This window comes from Haliaeetus albicilla, chromosome 14 (genome assembly GCF_947461875.1).
Source record: "Haliaeetus albicilla chromosome 14, bHalAlb1.1, whole genome shotgun sequence".
Taxonomy (NCBI): domain Eukaryota; kingdom Metazoa; phylum Chordata; class Aves; order Accipitriformes; family Accipitridae; genus Haliaeetus; species Haliaeetus albicilla.
The window spans coordinates 25,293,874-25,315,195 of record NC_091496.1 but is presented as its reverse complement, the minus strand read 5'-3'; the positions used below and the strand labels follow the sequence as shown (position 1 = coordinate 25,315,195).

General features: G+C 39.8%; 1 protein-coding gene across 6 annotated transcripts in view; it reads left to right on the top strand.

The window, feature by feature from the left end:
• PTPRZ1 (protein tyrosine phosphatase receptor type Z1) overlaps positions 1-21,322 on the top strand; it is a 144,665-nt gene that overhangs the window by 39,699 nt on the left and 83,644 nt on the right. For all 6 annotated transcript variants that reach the window (XM_069802033.1, XM_069802031.1, XM_069802032.1 and 3 more), the window contains exon 2: positions 648-713. In XM_069802033.1, coding sequence (XP_069658134.1) covers positions 648-713 — 66 coding nt within the window. The remainder of the gene's footprint in view (positions 1-647; positions 714-21,322) is intronic.

Sequence of the window (21,322 nt, the reverse complement as noted above, 5' to 3'; positions counted from 1 at the left end):
CTTTAAATGGTATCAGTAGTACAAAGTTAGAGAAACATGTAAAGTCCTGACCGCACTGAAGTGAAAGTTTAAGTTGCTTTGATTTCCATGTAATCTACATTGGTTCTTTCTAGAGGACACCGCAGAAGATAGTTTCTTCAAGGGGGAATTGTATTAATTTTAAAAGGGAAAGCATGGTTGTGATGAAAAAGGGAAAGAAAGAGAGAAATAAAGAAAGGAAAGAAAGAGAGAGAGAAAGAAAAAAGAAGGAAGGAAGAAAAAGGAAGAAAAGAAAAGAAAAAGGAAGGAAGGAAAGAAAAGAAAAAGAAAGGAAAGGGAGGGAGGGAGGAAGAAAAAGATGGGAAGGAAGGAAGGAGAGAAGAAAGAAAAGAAGGAAAGAAAGGAAAGAAAGAGGAAGGAAGGAGAGAAGATAAACTGAAAAGTACTTCTGTTTGCTTTGTTTGTATCCTTTATATGCTACAATGTTGATGGTATTTATATTCTGTTTAACCAATACTTACCATTCCAGGTCCAGGATAAGGACAAAGTAAATAATTCATCAGTAATTAAAACAGTGATTATCTTGTTGGAGGGGGGTGTGTCATCTACACTTCATGTTCCTGTTAGGCTTCTGGTTTTTATATTGTAAATTCATTGCTATTTTGCAGATTTGGTGTACGGATACTATAGACAGCAGCGGAAATTGATCGAAGAGATTGATTGGTCATATACAGGTAAGCAAAACTGTCTACTGAAGAACTTATTTTGCTTTGATATTTTCATGTTCATTGTTATAACTTCAAGCGCCTGTTATGTCTGTATACCACTTACCATATGCCTAAACAATTGCTGAAGTAAAAATGTAGGAGATGGAATTTGAAAAATTGCAGGAACTTTACAACAGGAGACACTATTTTCATTTCTTATACCTGTTACTTTTGGAAAGAGAAAGTCCTCATCCTTAAAACCTTAACCTGAGACATGACTTGATGAAGGCTGGGCCAATATATTGTTAGGTGCTCGTTTATCATCTGAATATTACTGCTCTGGCAAGTTTGGAAAGCAGACAGAAAGACTGAAGCAAGGCACAGCACATTATGTGGGTAAGAATATATCCATATACTGCATGTGAACTTCTGCACTTTGCTTCTGAGCACTTGAGCGTCCTTTCCAGGTGCCACCCTGATTCTCCTAAAAAATGAGTCATTTGGGCTCTCTCGTTTGCATAAGGAAGAAAGATACATAATTAAATTCTGCATGAACTTTGCCTCATCACAGAAGGACTATGGGGAATTCACAATTAGCCTCCTAGATTCTCCTGTAAAAGTCAAGCCACTTTCAGTAATATCGAAAAGGTAATTTTGTCCTAAATGATGGGTGTATTTTACCCAGAATGTAAGAAGTGACTTCCTGAGGATGTGCATAGACTCTTACATTTTTAATGATTTAAGTTACTGTTTCAGAAAACATCAATTTATGAAAAGAAATAAGGACTGTCAAATTTCAGTCTTTCATATATTTGGTTCAAAATATGTTCCTGTAGTTAAAGAAAGTTACACCATTCTTTTTCTTTCTCTCACTCTCTCTCTCATTTTTGAGACAGTTTTTATCTTCCAAGGTAAAACATATCTAACAAGTTTTGAGCCTAGAGAGAATTGAAACAGGCTAGTCATAAACCTTTCAAAATGAGATTTATAATGAAAACTCCCACTTACACACATTGTACTGCAAAATCCAAGCATAAGATCAATCAATACAATATTTCATGTTCAAAATCCATCCATTTTTTAATATTGGAGTTAGAGGAATGCAGGGATAAGCCTCCAGGATTACAGGTGACCAGAGGGCAATTTATGAGTTTGCTTTAAAGAATAGGGAATGGGTTTTGCATAGGATATCAGAGGATAGAGCTGTTCCCTAGCCTGCACAGAGCACCCACCCGCTGTGCAGCTGCTGCTGCAGCCACAGGTCACGTTTGCTGGATATTTTGCATGGCAAAAGAGCACAGACGTTGCAAGCCAGAGGATCCAGACCTGTTGGTTCTCTCCCTTAACATGTGAGATACCTTTGTGTAGTCATCTCAATTCATGTGCCTTGCCCTAGTGACTCTACTGTTGGCAAAGCCTTTCTCCCTGCCCAGACTTAGATAGTCAGGTGCATGTGGTGCATGGGGTGGCTGAGAGGAGCCCCGCTCAGCACTGTGCGCCCTGCCCAGCAGCCTCCTGCCCCTGCAGCCTCCTGCCCCTGCAGCCTCCTGCCCCTGCAGCCTCCTGCCCCTGCAGCCTCCTGCCCCTGCAGCCTCCTGCCCAAGCAGCATCCTGCCCCTGCAGCATCCTACCCAAGCAGCATCCTACCTCTGTTCCTGCTGCCTCACCGGGCCCTCTGCCACACGGGCTCCCTGTGCCCCCAGCACTCATAACACAGCTGGCTCCACGCATGGTCAGACGTGGATTTTCAAAGCTTTCTGGGAGGGCTGCATGTAAATCAGGTGTCTAGGGCTGACAACTGTATTGTGAGCCGTGTGCTATGTGGTGCTTTCCTGAAATACCAGGTAATTGGTTCGTGGCCTAAAGGGAATACACAAATTCAGGTTTCATTTAAAAAAAAGACAGTCTTCCTGAATGTGAAGAAAAATTACAAATTTTAACATTGTGTGTTGGAGGCACAGAAGTCTAGAGGCTGAGGCATATTGATTTTGATCTCATTCTTTTATAATAATTTGTTTATTTCAATCTCATCATTTTACTCCTGGGGCAAGCAATATCAGGTACCGTATGTATAACTAGTATACCTAGCTCAGCCTTACGGTTTTGAGGCATAGACCAACAAGCACATTTCTGAATGGATGACCTGTGCTTTGTCAGTACATCGTTTCGTCAGACACCAGTTATATTCTTCTGTCTTATAACCTGCTCACTGAAAGACCTGAAAAATTAACCTCTGTGTGCCAATGAAGTGTTATGACTGGGCCCGGGGATCCTGCAACCATAGAGTTTAATGCAGTGTAACTAAGAAAAATCTAACTGGCTTGGTAAACTAGTCTGAGTTTGAGCATATGTAATTCTCTATAGCAAATAAGAAATTTCAGATACATTAGCCACAGTGGGTCAATACACACCTTTACTGGGGTGGTGGTGTGAGATGAAAGTAAAATGGAAGTAGAGAAATAACTTGAACCTTACCTGCTGAAATCATGCAATTTCTGAAGGTAAAGTTTCATAATAAAGCAATTTCATATACTGTAAGTTAATGTGAGTCATCATCAGATTTTGACTCTCAGGTAAATGTCTGATGAAGGCATAAATGTTACTGAAAATATTTTGTAGTACTTCTAAGGGCTCTGCGTTAAGCCATAGACAAATCCTGCGTTTGCAAGCATGAATTTAGTTTTTTGTGTCCTGACTTTGCATATATTTGAATAAACAAATACAGTGTTAAAGAAGTGGAAAGCACAAGTACTCGTTACAGATGCATCCAAAGTTTTTAGAATGAGTGGCTCCTGAAGCTAGTTCATTAGTAAAATGACTTTATTTTAACAACCTTTCATTGTATTTTTCATTAAAACAGTGATAGAAATAAAGATTCGATGATATGATGAATAATTTCAAGTGGTGTCATATACTAAAAGTGAATCCAAGCATTTCTGTTGTAGAAAAAACAAGTGTACTGAGAAAGTTCATTTCCTCAAATCAGTTACATGCTAATTGATGACCAAAGATCATTTAGACATTATTTAGCTGTGCCACTGAGGTTAGGCAATCACATATTATTTCAAACCATAAAGTGAGCAATATGAGCTTCAATTATTTGTCTATCATAGAGACGAAAGATTAATTGTTATTGATGCCTTGTTTATCTGCATTGTTTTTGCCAGAAGGAATGATACAATGCTGTTTTCTCGTTGTTTTTTTTTAACATGTCTGGTTGACAATAGTCTGTGAAAACTTCAAGCCTGAATGTTCACATGTAGAATTACCAAAAGATGCCACAAAGATGATTTTTTTTCCCAGTGAAATTTCTTTCTGTTGGGTTTTTACTCTTTGAGATTTGGGTTCTTGTTCATAACAAGTTGCGTGGTTTAGGGGAAAAAAACAGAGCTGAATTCTGTTAAAAGCAAGAAATTCTAAACAGCCTTCCAGAAATTACAAACGCTGAGGGTTTTTAAAATTTTTAAAAATTCAATTTACTATGGAAATGAGTAGCACAGCAAGTTCAGTGTTCTTTGTCTCATCATTCAGGAGTATTAAGTTCAGTTTGTGCTGCCATTCATTATGTGATACCCTGATACACCATTGCCCTATAAATAATGACAACTCTGATCTTGAGGAAAGGTGTTGGGTCTCTAGGTATTCAAAGAACAATTTTGTTGTTTACAGGCAGAATGTGAATCATATTTCCTTTTTCTCTGGGGGGAAGTATCATGAATCACAGAATCACACCATAATTTAGGTTTGAGGGGGCCTTTGGAGATAATGTGGTCCAACCCGCTGCTCAAAGCGGAGTGAACTTCAAAGGTGAAGCAGGTTGCTGAGACCTTGTCCAGCACCGAGTACTGAAAATCTCCAAGGAGGGAAATGCTGCAGCCTCGACAGTGTGTTCCACTGTCATTTTGAAGAATTTTTCTCATTTACCCAACTGCAATATCTCTTATTGCAACTTGTGACCGTTGCCTCTTGCCCTTTCCCTGTGCACTGCTCTGTAGATTGCCTTTACGTAGCAGTAGACTTCAGCTAGGTTCCCCCTCTTGTCTCCAGCTTCAGCAAACTCAGGTACCTCAGCCTCCCCTTGCACAGGATGTACTCCAACTCCCCGATCATCTCAGTGGCCCTTAGGTTGTTAATATCCATCTCGTACTGGGTTGGGGAGGAAGTCAAAACTGCACTCAGCGTTCTCCATGTCACCTCACTGGTGTGCAGTAGAGGGACATAGTCACTTGTCTCATCCTGCTGGCTGCATTCGTGCTAATGTAGCCTAGTACATTGTTGGTCTTACTGGCTGCAAGGGCACACTGCTGACTCACACATGACTTGTCCGTCAGGATAATTAATTATGATCTTTTCAGGTAATTTTTAATATCTAGTGTATCTCAGTAGTAAAACTTGACAGTACATTGATGATGCTCATCTGGCCCTTGCACCAATACTTCCCACAGTAACGATGGCTGGACATAATGGCTTGTTGCTTTTCTCCCATGTTGAACATTGAACTGATCTTGCTAAGCTTAAAATTGTTATCATTCTATGTCTGATTCAACACCCCCTTGAGATATCCCCCTAGTTTATCATTGCCCATTACTATCTCTACACAGACAAAACCTTAGTTGTCATTTGAAAGGCTGTTTTTGCCACCCCAAGTCCTGGAAATTTGCACTGATGGCTTGAAATGTCGATGTCTGTAGTTTGGCTCAGAAATGAAAATGGCCTTATTTCGAGTGGTACTAAGAAAATGTAATTCTCTTTCTTGCCCAAACAAGATCTAGTGTTTTCATTTCAAATATTGTTCTATCATCTTTCAGTACTGGGGAGATTCTACTGCAAAGTCACTGCTCATAAAGCTTATAGGAAGGTAGGTTGTTGCTTATATCCATAATTATTTGGAGGTGTATATTGCTTTTCACTCAGCTGAAAAAGTGAGCAAGGATCTGCTCTATCTATCTCAGCAGTGCCTCAAGAGAATGATTTTAACATTGGTAGCTAATTCTACCTATTCTATAAAACGTCTGCTGCTTCCATTACCTCACAATTTGATCCAGGTAAACTGGAAAGTTTCAGGTTCTCCCCTCATCCTCACACAACTTTCCTGTTCAGCAGCCGTCTGCTGGGAGGATGGACAGTGGAGAAGAAGCTGTGCTGAAGAGTGTTTGTGTGAGTGTGGGCACCCATGCATGCTCCCTGTGGACAGCTCCAGGAGCAGGGCAAGGGGAGCTAGAGGTAGAGGCGCAGGGTCTGGGTCCTATCCATTGCATGCCAGGTGGGGTATGATAGAGGAGCCATTTCATGAGCCAAATCCTGACAGTGGGGCTGTGTGGGAGAGCAGGAGGCACTGGCAAGAGCCTGCTGGAGGTAGGATCCAGGAGCTGCCTGCTAAACCGACTGATTTAATGGACAGTTCTACCAGACCAAACTGAAATGTCTGTAAGAGAGCCCTGGCCAAAAGCTGATGAAAACTCCTGTCTTCACTGGCTGGATAAAACCATGCTCTGGGGAGATGATGCATACCAAATTAAGTTCAAATTTTTTCTTGCTAGCTAACTACCATGGTTGTATCAGCATAACTTTGTGAGAATATCTGGTCTTTTTATCACCTCCTGTGAAATAAATCACTTCGTGTTTTATATTCACCAAGTATAATCATGACTGATGTGCTGTATCGGTTGTGAGTAATAAAGAAAAGGCTATACTCTTGGGCCCTGTTAGTTTCTTCTGTAAAAGATGCAGCATAAGAAATCAAAATAACATGCATTTATTAACTCATATAAAAATAGCTCTGCAGAGGGTCTTTTCTTTTTTAGTAGACCTTATGCTTCAGAGGCTGTCATACCTTTTCTTGCATGATAGCTCATTACATGTATTTACATCCCCCAGATCACATAGTCACTCATGGTTCCAGTGTTTTGTCACTAAATTCACAAGCTCATTAATTAAAAAGCCTATTACATTATTATGGTTTTGGGAAGGCTGATGATTCAGCAACAGAAATTATAGTGTTACGCATCTGTTCACATCAAAGAGACGAGGTGTCCTCAAGCAGGAAGCTAACATGCTGGCATTGCTGGCCATCGAGAAATTCCTTTTAAGATATCTCAGTGTATTGAATCAACAACACAAAGCATGTTATTCAACGCAAATAAGGTATGTATTCAGTGTATTTATGATTTTTGAATTCATATGAAGTGGTATGGTTCAGAAGAGTCTGTTTCAAACATCCTTTCCTTTCAATCAGGAGAGCTGATCTTTGAGCAATAGAAGGCTACTAGCAGCAAAGTGCAATTTATTTAGCTTTGACTCAGTCAATATTTGTAGGATAAACCAAGTGGAAAACTGTTGCAAGGGGTTTTGGGGGAGCAGGTAAGAGAGTTGGACCCCGAATTCAAGGACTTTTCGAAGTTGGATGCTTGTAGGACAGGTATGAAGAACTGCATGTTGGTATTCATATTTGGCTCATCACTGGTAAAATTATAGCATTTTTCTTTCAATAAAGATTTAAGTGATCTGTTTGCCAGAGTTTCCTGATAAGGAACTCTGATAAGACCTGTTCCTTCCCCCATTTCACTCCTTTAATGCTATCAATGAAGGAAACAGCTGGGTCATTTTCAGAAACTGCACAGCATCTCATTCTGAGCATCGACCAGATTATTCAAATGCAGGAGGGTTGGTTTCTGAAGTATAGAAATCAAAGCGTGAAGTCTTTGCATAGTGTGGCACTGCTGTTTTGATAAGGTCTGGCCAGCAGTCAGAAAAACGTAGAGACTACCCATTAAGTAAATGCGTTTGGAAATTAAAAGCTTTTTTTAGGAGTGCTGTCTTTGGGAATACACCAAAGTAAAATAAAAAAAGCAGACTGTCGGTATCTCATGGTAGACTACAGCCTCTGGTTAAGCCTCTTTGCCCTTCAAAACAATCATAAAAGTATCCTCATGTATATACTACTGAACGATTTCTCATTTACAAGCACATTCAATCTGTGCTGAAGTGGGAAGGATATGTTCTTCAGGAGTACTTGCTTACAAAATGCACAGATGATTACTTTGAGATCATCATCACCTCCATATCAATATGATTTATGGATTTGTGAAGTTCAGAGCCCAGCAAATAATTCTCCCATTGCTTATGTTTACAAAAGGCCTTGCTTTTCTCACCTGCTACAACCTATTTGTTAGGACTTTCTTACAAACATTTTTACTCAAAGGCTATTCTGCTGTATTTATAACAGGTTTTGATTTTTTTCCTAATGTATTCAAATGCCATTCATTTCAGTATGCACAGTTGCTAATGTACTGGAATGAGGGCAAAAACTAATTCTCTGCAATGTACTCACAAATTTGAAGGCATTCATGACCTTCCTGTAACTCATTAATTCAATAGAAAACAAACCCTTCTAGTTAGTTTTTCCATGGGTCAATATTAAAGCAGTCCTCTAAAAGGCATGGTTAGACAGGTCTTCCTGGCTAGGAGCTCAGAGAGAAGGAAGATGAAGGGTAAGAGGAAGGATCCTGAGAAGGAGGGGGCAGGAGCAGTGTGCCCCCCCCCCCGTTGACCGCAGAAACCTCTCATGTAGGCTCAGGTGCCCCTGATGCCACAACCATCGCAAGCTCAGTGAGGGATGTATGCTTGGTATTTTGCAAGTGCACCTGACTTAGTTAAGCAGAGCATAGGAGGGGCAGCACATACTATTTCAATTTCTAAATCTTGAATGCTAAGTTACTGCAAATTGCTGTAAATGAACTTAAACCACATTTTCATGCTGTACTTTGGAATTTCATTTTTGAATGTTACAATATTACTTTTTTCCTCCAAAATAATATTTTTTCCAAAACTTTTCAATTTAAGAAATTAGGGAAACCCATCAGCAGTTCTATTTTGGATGAATCAGCATTTGCTGAAAAACAAAAACCTAAACCACTGAAAAATCCTGACCCTTCTAAAATTAACTTGTAGAAATGGCACTTTCAGTTCCACAGGTCTGCCCCTGCCATGTGTGAATTATATCACCTTCTCATTTCAGAGGTAAAAATATGCTTCTACTTACCTTCAGCCACATGTTAGAGCCAGCCCAGTTTGTAGCTTGGTAGCTGGACCCCATGCTCTCTTGTGAAGCAGTAGAATAGTTGTTGCATTTCCTTCTACCTGCCCACTCTTATGTAGGCCAGGAGGTTGTGCAGGTGTCAGCAATAGCTAGTTTGGTCTACAGGCTTGCTATGAGTTGCAGTAATTTGCAATAAAGAAGGTAAATTAGCAAGGGACAGAAATAATTTTTATTTATACACAGAATACTTTCTGTCAAGAGTTTCTGAGGGATGATGTGTGGTGTTTATTTATATACAGTTGGTTTATATGCAGTATCATGACTTTTATTGGCACATTAGCACAGTTCTAAGAAACCTGAGTTATACAGGAGTGTCATACAGCTTATTATTTCCAATGGGGAGATCCACTCTCGGAAGTTTTCCCAAAGAAGTTTGTGTTCTGTTTCTCTATCAGGGTAACAAGCTTTCCACACCACCCTGAAGAAATAGTGGGCATGTCAAAAAGCTGCTTAGATCCCAAAGAAAGTATATAATCCAAAATTAAGGCTCTGTGCCCCTGTACTTGTTCTTAAATTTCACAGCCTTTCTTCCTTTTGCCTTTTTTTCTACAAATGTGGTGCATATGAAACCACTCTTCCACATTCAAAGTCATTCCTTCATGTGGAGAAAGTTCTGTTGAAACCTGTCAAAGTCCATAACTGTTAATTTGCAGCAGTCCATGGGACACTAGCTGTGGCACTGTGCATCCACTAGATTTATCAGCTGAACTGTTCCCTCCATTATTTGGTTGCCAGAATCACAGCAGTTCAGTGCTGAGCATCTCTTTCAGCTGTGAAAGGTGCACAAAGTCCTTTTTGTGAAAAGCCAGGTCAGGGCATCTAGCTGCATACATATATAGCTAGTTCTTGCTATGCTTCAACAGTTGTGCTTGCAACAAACTCCATATCCATCCTGTGACAGCCTCTTTCTGCTCTATTCCAAGAGCTTTCTTTATGAGAAATTAAACTATGGCTCGATCTGATAGTGCCTGGCATTGACCCTATTTTAGGAGCCACAGAAACAATTGACTGTCATCTTCCATCCTTTATCACAGATGCTGCATTTAAGAGCTAAGCTGTCTTCCCTCTGAAAGTGGTGTTTCTCTGTCAGTGCCTTCTCTGTCAGTGAGCTTTATCTGATGAAAACTGTGTTAACCAGAAACATTTTTAAAAGGCAGTTAAGTAAATGAAGATATTAAAAATGGAAAAGCAAAGAGAGGGACAATGCGTTGAATGCTGGAAAAGAGAAAGAAGAATCATTTACATGTAAGGACTTGGAAATTTGTTTTCAAACTTCTGGTATTTCCCTAGCTGTGTAAGGAGTCAATTCAGGGCTTGGGTGCATGGTCATAGACTGACAACAATTATTTTTACTGAGTTAACAGCAAAAACAAGCGCATAACAACAAAAAGCCCACCTTGCATTACCCTGCCTGAGTAACTGAAAGGGAAAAAATGAAAAAATACTGTTGCTGGAGTATTTTAGGAATACTGGGTCAATGGTTCATAAATTCTTTTCCCCTATTCCAGAATAGGGTGGATTTTCTGCCTGATTGTACATGTTTGGACCACTTTACATATACGCAGTACAGTATAGTCAATCTGTTTTTTTTCAGCTATATTCTTTCTGTCAGTTTTCAGGAAAGCAAATATTTATGGCTGGAGTGCTAGTCAGTGAAAAATTACAAGCAAAGAGATTTTTTATTATTATTATTCAAATGCATCCTCTTGAAAGCTACCTTTATAGTAGGACTGTGGTATGTGTGAACAGGGCTCTCTAAATAGGAGCACTAGCACATTACCTCTTCAATCTGTATTTTACCTGCTGTCAAGAGTATCCAGAACATATCAAAGGTGACCAGCACAAACAGGCAACAGACTATATGTAACATGTTTTTGTGGGACGGGGCACATACTTTAAATAATGCAACCATTTGTTTTCTTCAGCTGTAAGTACCTGCTTCAAACAGACTCAGTACGTTATCATAAGTAATCTTTACCAACACATTTAAGCACCAAGAAGAGATCTGTACACCTGCCAGTCCTAATGTGACCATACCATGTGTATGTGATCAAAATGAGAACAAAACTTGTTCTCCTCTGCATAAATGGAACCAATGATAATCTGTTGCAGTGGCTTGATCACGTCTGAAGTTCCCTTTGAAATCATTTGTTTTCTCTAGAGAAGCTGTGGAGCATGTGCTAAAAAGAGTTTTTCTGGATGACTTCCTGTGTCTTCTCGCTCCATCCCTTTCTCAAGAGAAATCTTTCTACCCTTTCCATTTGACAGTTTTTGTCGTATTGGCTTATTTGCTCTCTTATGGTGCAGCCACGACTTGTTTCCCTTTTGCATTATAAAATTCTTCTTTTTCACACCATCAAATGATTATATAGAATTTTATTGCCTGCTTCTCCCTGACATTCATTAATGGCTGCATGAAGTAACTGTCAGTTTGCCACTTTATCTCCAGTGTTTCCAGGAGAAACTCTTTCTCCTCCCAGGTAACTAATGGAGAAAGAGCCGGCTGACTGTTTCCTTGACTATCTTGCAGTCTCCCCCAGCTGCCTTTTCCTAAATGTCAGGGACACTCTCCAGCATTGTTACCATGGTGCGTTCAGCTGGCATGCCTGCAAGGGTTCACAAAAGCCAGGACACCCACTGCACGTTTCATAGGAACATACGATGAGGGAAGGCACTTACCTGCTGTATCTTAGTTAAATAGAACATAATGAAAGGTGCTTTATGGTGCATATTCTGTATAAGATTGGCCCCAGTTTGGTACCAATCAAAACCGTCAATCAATTAAGAATATTCTCTTTGTCCCTCCATTTGTAAGAGTGTTGGTGTATATATAGTTGTGTTACAAGTTACATATATAAACCTGGTGAGCTTGCCAACTCAACAGGTCAGTACATAAATGTAAATGCTGATGAAGAACAGTGAGATTTACACTGTGCTGTATTCATTAACTACCTTCTATAAAAAGATTTGAAGGTGTTTTCTATTTCCTCATAATTTATTATTCAATCTGAAACATTGTTATTAGCAAAAAAGCTTTTCTTTGATATGGTTTCCTGGTGTGACAGTCAATACAAATAAAGTACATCCTGCATCCAGCCATCAGAAAACATATTTAAACCTCAGGTTTATAGCTAGCAACCAGTAGATAGAGTTGTAGCTGAAATAGCAAATCCTTTTTAAAATGCCGACAGATTTAAAAACTCACTTTGAAATCCCATTCAACTGAGTCATATTGTTGTCTCTATATCATTCACTTCATGAACAGATTTCAAACATGAAAATGAATAAATGCCTTTGTTCCAGATAGTAAGCTACCAGTAAGTTCTGTTCCAGTCACTTGTTTCAGGTTAAGTTGGTCATATTCCCTTCAACAAATGGTTAGGTAGACTGGAAACACATTGCATCAGATTCAGTGATCATACAGAGAAGAGCTCTGAACTACAGTGTACTTTGGTCTGTCTCCTTGATAAATGTTTCACAGAAACAAAACATTCTTCTCCCAGTTGCTCAGCTTTAGCCCTTGTGAATGAAGTCAGTAGGATTTTCCAGTGTGAGCAAGTTCCTTTCACTGAACTCTTGTTTTTTCTTATTGGGACCAGATACGGACTCCCCAGCTCCTAATATCCTGCTGGTACAGGCAATCATGCCATCTAACTCTTGCATAAAAGTAAATAATTTTAAAAGTAGTAGTGATATTTTGCTTCATAGTTCCACCTAAAGACTATCTTAGAAACTCAGTCTTGACTTTTAAACCTTATCTGGATTTCCAAGCTAGCTGTATTAGCAGACCATTGAGGTCATCTGGTTCTTCGGATAGAATTGGTTCGTTGGTTTGTTTTTTGGAGAGTTCTTTTCTATTGCCAGTATTTACCTGCACCGATATCCCTTTCCTGTTTGTTTTTTAAATTAAACCAAGATAGTCTAGTCTCTTGTCCCCTTTTAATCATTGCACTAGCTTTTACTGCTCACCCATGGTTCAGCTGAAACTCTTTTGTCTTCAGCATGGGTGACCCAGCATCTCATGCACTTATCCCAGATGAACTGTCGCCAGGACTTTGTGCAGAGACATTAATACTTTCCTATCTTTACTAGGAGTTGTTTCATTAGAGCTTCAGAACACGCTTGCCTTTCTATCATACTGTCTGTTTACAGTCTTCTGAGACTGTCAGACATGGTCTGATTCTCCACCTCTCCCATGTTTTTCTTATGGTGAGATTCTCATTAGTAACAAAACCACCCACTAGTAGTGTCTAAATGTAAAATTTATATATTGCATTGTTGAATTTCGTGCCATTTTTTACTACTTCAGTTCTCAAGGTCAAATGGTTTTCCCATATGCTATACTGGACCTCCTTGTGATGGCATGTTTTCACACGTCATGTCATCAGTAGGTGTAAGTAGCAGAATTGAGAAACTCCAGAGTTTCCTGCATGCCTAGTAGCTCCCACTTACTGCTGCTTACTATTTTTCTCCTTCTCTCGTATTTATTGAGCAAGTGAAAGTACTGATTTGTTAGATACTGTGGTAACAATTTGGGGTATTTACTGACCTATTCAGCACAGTTACACGATTTCCAGTTTTTCAAAGACTTCCAGTTTGTTTCTTTGTTTCTTTCATCCTTTATTTATTTATTTATTTATTTTCTTTCTTTCTCTCTCTCTGTCTCCCAAGATATCTGAACTTGGATACCAGCTAAACATCCGGCTATGTTCTCATTCATATTCTACTGGTGAATTCAGCCTCGCTTTAACTCCATTGACTTTATAAGCATGAGTCAATATAAGGAAGTTGGCTCATAAAGTGTTCTGTATCCTAGGCGAAATATCGCTTATGTTGAAAGTTTATTTCCTGTTCAAGCATCATTAAATTGCAATGATTTATAGTCTTAAAATAAATGCTTGTATGAATATTAAATACCCAGTTAACAGCTTTACTATGCTATCACCCACAGATAAATCCCATTTTGATAAATTCCTACATAAATAACATTTTAATTATTGCTGTGTAAGTACTAAATTTTATAACTGCAACTAATTACCTATATTCAGATTTCAAACTTTAGTCTAACAGGCTGAACTAACGCCAACTGAAATCAGTGAAAAGATATCCCTTAATTTAAAACTGAACTTTGAATCAATCCTACCTTATAGTTACAACCAATTTATATCACATTATCAATGGAGTATGTTTCTAAACAAAATTTAAATGTCTGGATTTTAGCATTGATGGAGTTGGTAGCAAAAATACTCAGAAATGCATTGCGAATATTTATTCTACTTTCAGTGTGTAAACATTATTAAATTATTGGAAATATAGCAAAACTAGAAGTGTTTGGCAATTAGGTGAGGAATCACTCTATAATACCCAATGGCAACTAGCTGTCCTGGTGCAGACCACTCATTATTTTACATTATAAGAGAAATTACAGGCGCATTAGCTTGATTCTACAAAGTTGATCATCAGTGAAAATTAATGTTGACAGTTTGTTGTCCTGAAACTTCATATTTAATATCTCACTAAGATGAATGGTTCAGTTTACACTTTCCAGAGCTATTGTTTCAGTCTATGGTAGTACCAGATCCAAATTAATGCATGCAAGTATAGCTTTTTATGCACAACCAAGAATGATGGAGAGTTTTACAAAACCAATGGTAATGTGCAAATATAAAATAATTTCACAGAGCCTATCAAGATATATCCAACAAAGCTTCTCCCTGGATGTGATATTCTTCAGTATTTTTTCACTAGTATCTCAGATGACAGAAGAAAGAGAAGGCATTTGCAAATTCATGGAGGCCACCGTGCTAGAACTTGCAAGAATTTTGGGTGACACAATCAGAATTCAAAATGAGCTTGATGAATTGGAGAAATGTTCTGAAATCAATCAATCAAATAGCATTTGTCAATACAGTGGTAACAGTAAGCACAAAATACTACAATCAGGAAAGAAAATCAAGCATACAGATGCAAAATGGGGACTGTCTGCTTAGGTGTCTATGTGGCAGTTAGCTATAACTGCACCTGAATTAACAGTATGCTGCTGTTGCAAAAAAGGCAATCCCATTTTGAGGTGAATTAACAGGAATGATGTATAAGGCATGGGAGGCAATTATTCTGCTCTACTTGTCGCTAGGAAGGTCTCAGCTGTACTTCTGTATTCATCCTTGGGCTGCACACTTGTAGAAAAGACAGTGACAAATTGAGAGAAGGTCCAGAGAAGAAGCAAAAAGAATGATGGGAATCTAAGAAAGCCCAAACTCCTTGGAAAAAAATGAAGGAAATAAGTTAGTATAGAAAAGGGAGTTACGATAATAGTCTTAAAATATTTAAAAGTTGTTACAAAATGATCAGTTGCTCTTCATTCCACTGAAGTGACAAGGATGAATCAGTTTAATTTGCAGAAGAGAAGGTCTAGGTGTAGTATTAGGAAAAACTAACTGTGACAATAGCTAAACTCAGGTTGCTTAGGAAGGCTGTGGAATCCCTCTCATTGAAGCTCTTTCAAAAAAATGGGGAGACAAGCATTCATGAGGGATAGTCGAATTATACTTGATCCTGTAATGAAGGAAATTACCTGGATGACCTTTCAGTCTTACAGATCTGTGATGCTTTGGGGCAACTTAAGACCTTATTTAATCATCTTTCAACCAGCACCTAGTGTATATGTTGTTGCATAGACAAAGAGAATACTACCAGCCATTCCTGAAGTTACCCAGATTTTCAGTCCTTTACTACTTTGTTAATCATCAACCATTTGTCTAAGAAAATTATTTTCTGTGCTAGGTCATTTCCCCATTTTTGACTGTTTGAGGCTGTGGGAGGACATGTGTTTTTATAAGGACACCCAGAAAAATGTATAACTTCTCTCTTCTGGAGGGGGAAAAAAAAAAAAAAAAGGCAATCTTTTCTCTGAAAGCCCTAGTATGTCCTCATTATGGATCTGGAACCTGGAAGGATGAGGTAGATTTATTTTATCAACTCACTTTCTGTCTAAGGCAAGTGTTTCTTGGGCAAGCTCTTACCACTGTGCCCTGACATAAAATATGTGTTAAATTAATTTAATATTGTCTGGGTGATTTAGACTACTGTGATTCTTTTGGATGGGAAATACAGTAGGATCCAATGGAGCAGAAACTTGTGTGTGAGGGGAGTGATTTCTTAAGCCACTCAGACTTGTTTCTAGGGCTTGTCTGATTTGCACCTACAATTCTAATTTGACATTGCAGATTTCTTGTAACTCTAAGTTTGTAACTTTCTGTGAGTTTTATCCAATCACTTACTCCTCCAAAGCTTTTGGATCCCATTTTAAAACCCAAACTCATTTGCTTTTCATGGACATTTTAAAAAGTGTTTTGCTTTTCTTTGGACATTTGTTGCAGACAATTTGAGATTAAATTGATTTTGTTTTCTGTCTCTTGGACCACTGCAAGCATGGAGTCATGCATGCTTATTGCTTCTGTCTGAGGGTGTGCTGGTTTTGGCTGGGATAAAGTTAATTTTCTTCATAGTAGCTAGTATGGGGCTGTGTTTTGTATTGGTGCTGGATACAGTGTTGATAACAGAGAGATGTTTTTGTTGCTGCTGAGCAGTACTTACCCAGAGCCAAGGGCTTTTCTGCTCCTCACCCCACCCCACCAGCGGGGAGGCTGGGGGGGCACAAGGAGTTGGGAGGGGACACAGCCGGGACAGCTGACCCCAACTGACCCAAGGGATACTCCAGACCATAGGACGTCATGCTCAGCAGATAAACTAGTGGGAAGGTTGGCTGGTGGACCGCTGCTTGGGGACTGGCTGGTCATCAGTCTGTTGGTGGTGAGCGGTTGTCTTCATTTGCATCACTTGTCTTCCTTCATTTTTATTTCTCTCTCTTTGTTATTTTCCTTTTCATTACAATTTATTGTTAATATTATTTTATTTTATTTCAATTATTAAACTGTTTTTATCTCAACCCATGAGTTTTCTCACTTTTACACTTCTAATTCTCTTCCCCCTACCCTGCTGGGGGGGAAGTGAGTGAGCAGTTGTGTGGTGCTTAGTTGCCGGCTGAGGTTAAACCACGACAGAGGGAAAAGCTCTTTATGGTAGAGCACTGAGAGCTGGCAGTGCGTTCTTTCTCATGCTACTGAGTAGCTCTGACCAGCTGGACTGTCAGCAGCTGGAACCTGCTGACTTTCCTGCCGGAGCAGCCCAAGGGTCAGATATTCTGCATTTGTACTGCTTCTAGCCTCCTCTGTATTTGTGGGCACAGGGTGGACTAGCAGAGCCTGTTGTTTCACCAAGCTTTCCGCAGTCCTGCCATAGTAATGCAGCTGCACAGCATTATCTGTCCACCCAACTGATGGCTTCTAGTGGACGGTCTGTATTTGTCCTAGTATTCACGTTTTATGTTAACGTGATTATATGAGAAATCAGCTTTGCCAGCATGCTGTCTCAGAACATCTCCACAGCTTCCTTCAAGCAGCACAGTGCATCACTGGTGCTCACGGATTTGTCCTTGGTGAATCAGTTTCCTTCATGTCACACTTTTCTGCTTTCTGCCTAGCTGATGAGCTCTTTATAATGTTCCCAGAGGTGACTGCACTGTGGTATATGATGAATCCATGTTCCTGGGAGGATAATGTTAGGTTTCTTTTGTGTGTCATAATGATACTGCATAATGGAGCCAGAATGTATGCCTAGAGATGGAATAGTTACAAATAACAGCCCAACAATAGCAGATCTAGAAAAAACAGTTGTAATCACTTTTCTAAATGTCAGGCTTGCACCTGTATATCTTCATCAACCTTTCATATTTGTTCTTTAAAACACAAACCTCTTTCTGTTTGCTGAGCAGCCCAGAGCAATGACATCATTGTATAAGTTTTGTGCATGTTTTTATAATAAATTGGCACATTATAGGAGTACATTTAAGTAGATAGTCTTATAACCTAAGATATAATAATACACACATTTAGGACCTGATTCTAGCTAAGCAGTCCCTTGAGGTTACTGAGAACTGAATACACTGCAATTTACAGGCTTATGCACTTGGCTGATTTAAAGACAGAGATGCAGTCAGGAAAAAAATGTCTCTGTCACTTCCCAAACATCTTTCTTCTTCCCTCTGACATCTTTCTATAACTCATGAAGTGGCTATTCTAGTTGTCAGAAATCATTGGCTTTTTTCTGGAAGCAGAGCACAGAAGTGCTGGTGTGTATGAGGAGCAGGGCTGTCTGTCTCTGCATAAGGGCATCATGTTCATCAGCCTCAAGTATCACTTGGTTTTTTTATTTTCAAAGGAAGCATCCACTGCTATTAATTAGTTAAAGTGAAATACACAGTCAAACAATACTTTTCAGTTAAAATGCCCTTTGGAAATATATTCAATTTTCTTTTTACCTACTTGCTCTCTCCATCTTACACACTCCAAAGTTTACAGCTTACAGTCTTCAAAGTTGCAGGCTCCCACATGAACTGTACCTATTCTATCTAACCTCCTACAGCTCCTTTCCTCTTCTGCAGTGTGGTGCAATTTTTTTGCAAATTAGTGCAACTCACTGGAACTGAGGTTCCAGATGCAGCTTCCTCCCCTCTCAAATTAGATTGCCTCTGAATAAAAACAGACCTAGAAGGAGAGACCAGACTCCAGGCTGTTCCCTTGCCCTCCTTCCCCTCTACTAAATGCTATAACCACAAGGTGAAAGTCAGGCTTCTTTTTACCTTGAGAGCTGAGGTCTCTTGCTGCCCAGAGGCCACAGCAGCCCAGCCTTTTTGGAAAGGACGGCCACTTCTCTCTTTTACTGGCTAGGCCTTTTCCTAATGTCTTGGCATAACTCCTACAGGAAGAATAAACCCAAGAATTCAAGTCATTGCCTCCTCACCCAGTGCTCTAACCACTAGTGCAGAGGCAGTGGTGTATTATTTGTGGCCATCACCCCCATTACCATTAAGAGAGAACCAGTTGAACTGCACAGATCGGACTGCCCTTTGAAAGGTGCCTGCCTTCAATATAGCCAGTGAAGAGAGAGAGACACTTGATTTATGAACACTGGATCTCCCCCTGCAAGTCCTTTTGCCTTCAGCTGTGTAACGTATTTTACCAATTGCATTAGATGTATTGCATTAAGCGTGTGCCCTGCCACAGAGAGATGGCCAAAAACTTCAGAGCATTTTCCCTCTCAGTTTCCTCTTTTTGTTTCAGTGAAACTATAGCATATGGATGCTCAGGAGAAAAATATCCTTTAAAAATAGGCAATGTGATTGTCAAACCTCAAAGGCTGACAAATGTGATCTCTCAAACCAAGTAATCTGATTTTCTTGAAAATGACTGACCAGGTTTCAAGTTGGCAGCAAGCATCCTTTAAACTCCATGCAGGGTAGCAAACTGCAGTTTAAAAGCCAAAATCTTAAGCAGAAATGTAGCTTATGAAATGTTGAAGTGGCTAAATGTTTTTTAAAGGTTATTTATATATCCACTTCTTATTTTACATCCTCTGCTTCAATGAAGGTTGTTTTTACATTCCACAGCTCATGTAGGAGGTTGTGCAAGGAGTTATTAATAAAATATTAATGCTGTCATCCCACAGGACATATTGTTTATACCATCACAGATGCAGATTATATCTCAGATCAATGGAGCAATTTTTAAAAAAACTCTTTCTAAAGCAGCAGTTGGGGTATGATTACAGTTGTCCACAGTAGTTATATCATACAGCAAATTAGGAAATACATGTCAGGACCCATTATTCTAATGGGGGTCTTGTAAGATTTTTAAACAATGCAAGTAGATGCCAGACTTGCAAACCGATGACCCTCTTTGAAACAATACCCCCAGTAGAGAGGAGAGAACAAAAATACTGTTGACTTGTGCATGGCTGTCAAGTTAATGCTTCACAGGAACCCACAACACTAATCACCCTTCTTGAATGCAAGTTCTTCCTTTCTTTAGGTCCCTCATAAGGTATCTCTTAAGCACTAATTAGACCAACGCAGCTGAAAATGGATAAATTTGTTTTCAGTGTCAGCTACCACCATTTCAGTCCTGGCCAGATACAAGAGACAGCACTATACTGCTGATGTCACTTTGTTTCCTGCAATATTTGTAAAGAAACACTTTGTTTTCAAAACCCATTAAAACAGAGTGAGATCTTATATATTTGTGCTCCATCAAATGCCCAGTTTGTACAAGGATGAGAACTATAAAACTGTATAAGGCAGAGGGTGGAAGTTCTCTGTCCTAAATGGCCATTTAAGTAGCACATCTGGAGAAATGCAACTGCCAAATTTTTAGCAATCAGCAGCAGCAGCATTAACAAGGGAACCATTGTGGTATGTGTAATGGCAATATTTATTTTATGCAACTAAGAGTTTGCCCTAATACCAAATTAAATTATGTACCAAATTAAAGGCAAGATCATGCTTTACAGTTTTTCAATAGGCTCTGCTTATTATGGAACAGGGACTTGTCATACCTAATCTGAAGGGGTGAGTCTATGCAGATATACAGCTGCAGTCAAGTCAAACAGCACGGGAATGCAGAGTCGCCAGGGCAGGGAGTAAAGCTCCCTTAGTACTCTGTGCCTTGTGAGCTGAGGATTATTTGAACAGTGATCAAATGTTCTCAGGAAATGTGTTTTAATTAAATTCTGCTCAGCTAAGAAGTAAGACAAGGACACAATTGTCAACAAAATCCCTCCCTGATGTGAGACTGAGTGCTAGTATCATGAGTCCCTTACACTGTCCCTCAGTGTTTTGCTTTGGGGGGATGGCAGTAACCTAACAGGTTGATAGCACAGAGGCTGGCAGGGACAGCGCTCTTCAGGCTCTGCTTACTGACGTTGCCAATGTGGTCATGGAATATAATTTTCCAACCTGTGGAGTAGTGTACACAGCTCAGCCCCAGGTTTTGTAGATGCCATAAATGAGATGGTGTGCCCAGGATGGCCATGCAGAACACTTGTAATGCCCCGGGAGCTCTAAGCTCTGGTATAGCTTATGCAGCTATGGTGAAGAGGTTTTCTTTCTAACTTAGCTTCACAAGTCTGTATTATTTTTTCTTTACAAGGTCCAGCATAATGGGAAAGGACTATTTCTGTATATCTTTGTTAGTGATCTAGATGATGGGGCAGAGTGTACCCTCAGCAAGTTGATGGTGATATAAAACTGAGAGGAGTCCTGAGGGACCTCAGCAGGCTGGAGAAGTGGGCTGACAGGAACCTCATGAAGTGCAACACGGGAAAGTGCCAAGTCCTGCACCTTGGGAGGAACAACCCCAGACACTAGTACACCCTGGGGGCCAACCAGCTGGAAAGCAGCTTTGCAGAGAGGGACCTGGGAGTCCTGGTGGACACCAAGATGAATGTGAGCCAACAACGTGCCCTAGCAGCAAAAAAGAGGTTAATGGTAACCCAGGCTGCATTAGGAGGAGTGTTGCCAGCAGCTCAAGGGAGGTGATCCTTCCCCTCTGCTCAGCCCTGCTGAGGCCACAGCTGGGGTACAGTCCTGGGCTTCCCAGTGCAAGAGTCATGGACATATTAGAGACAGTCCAGTGAAGGCCGT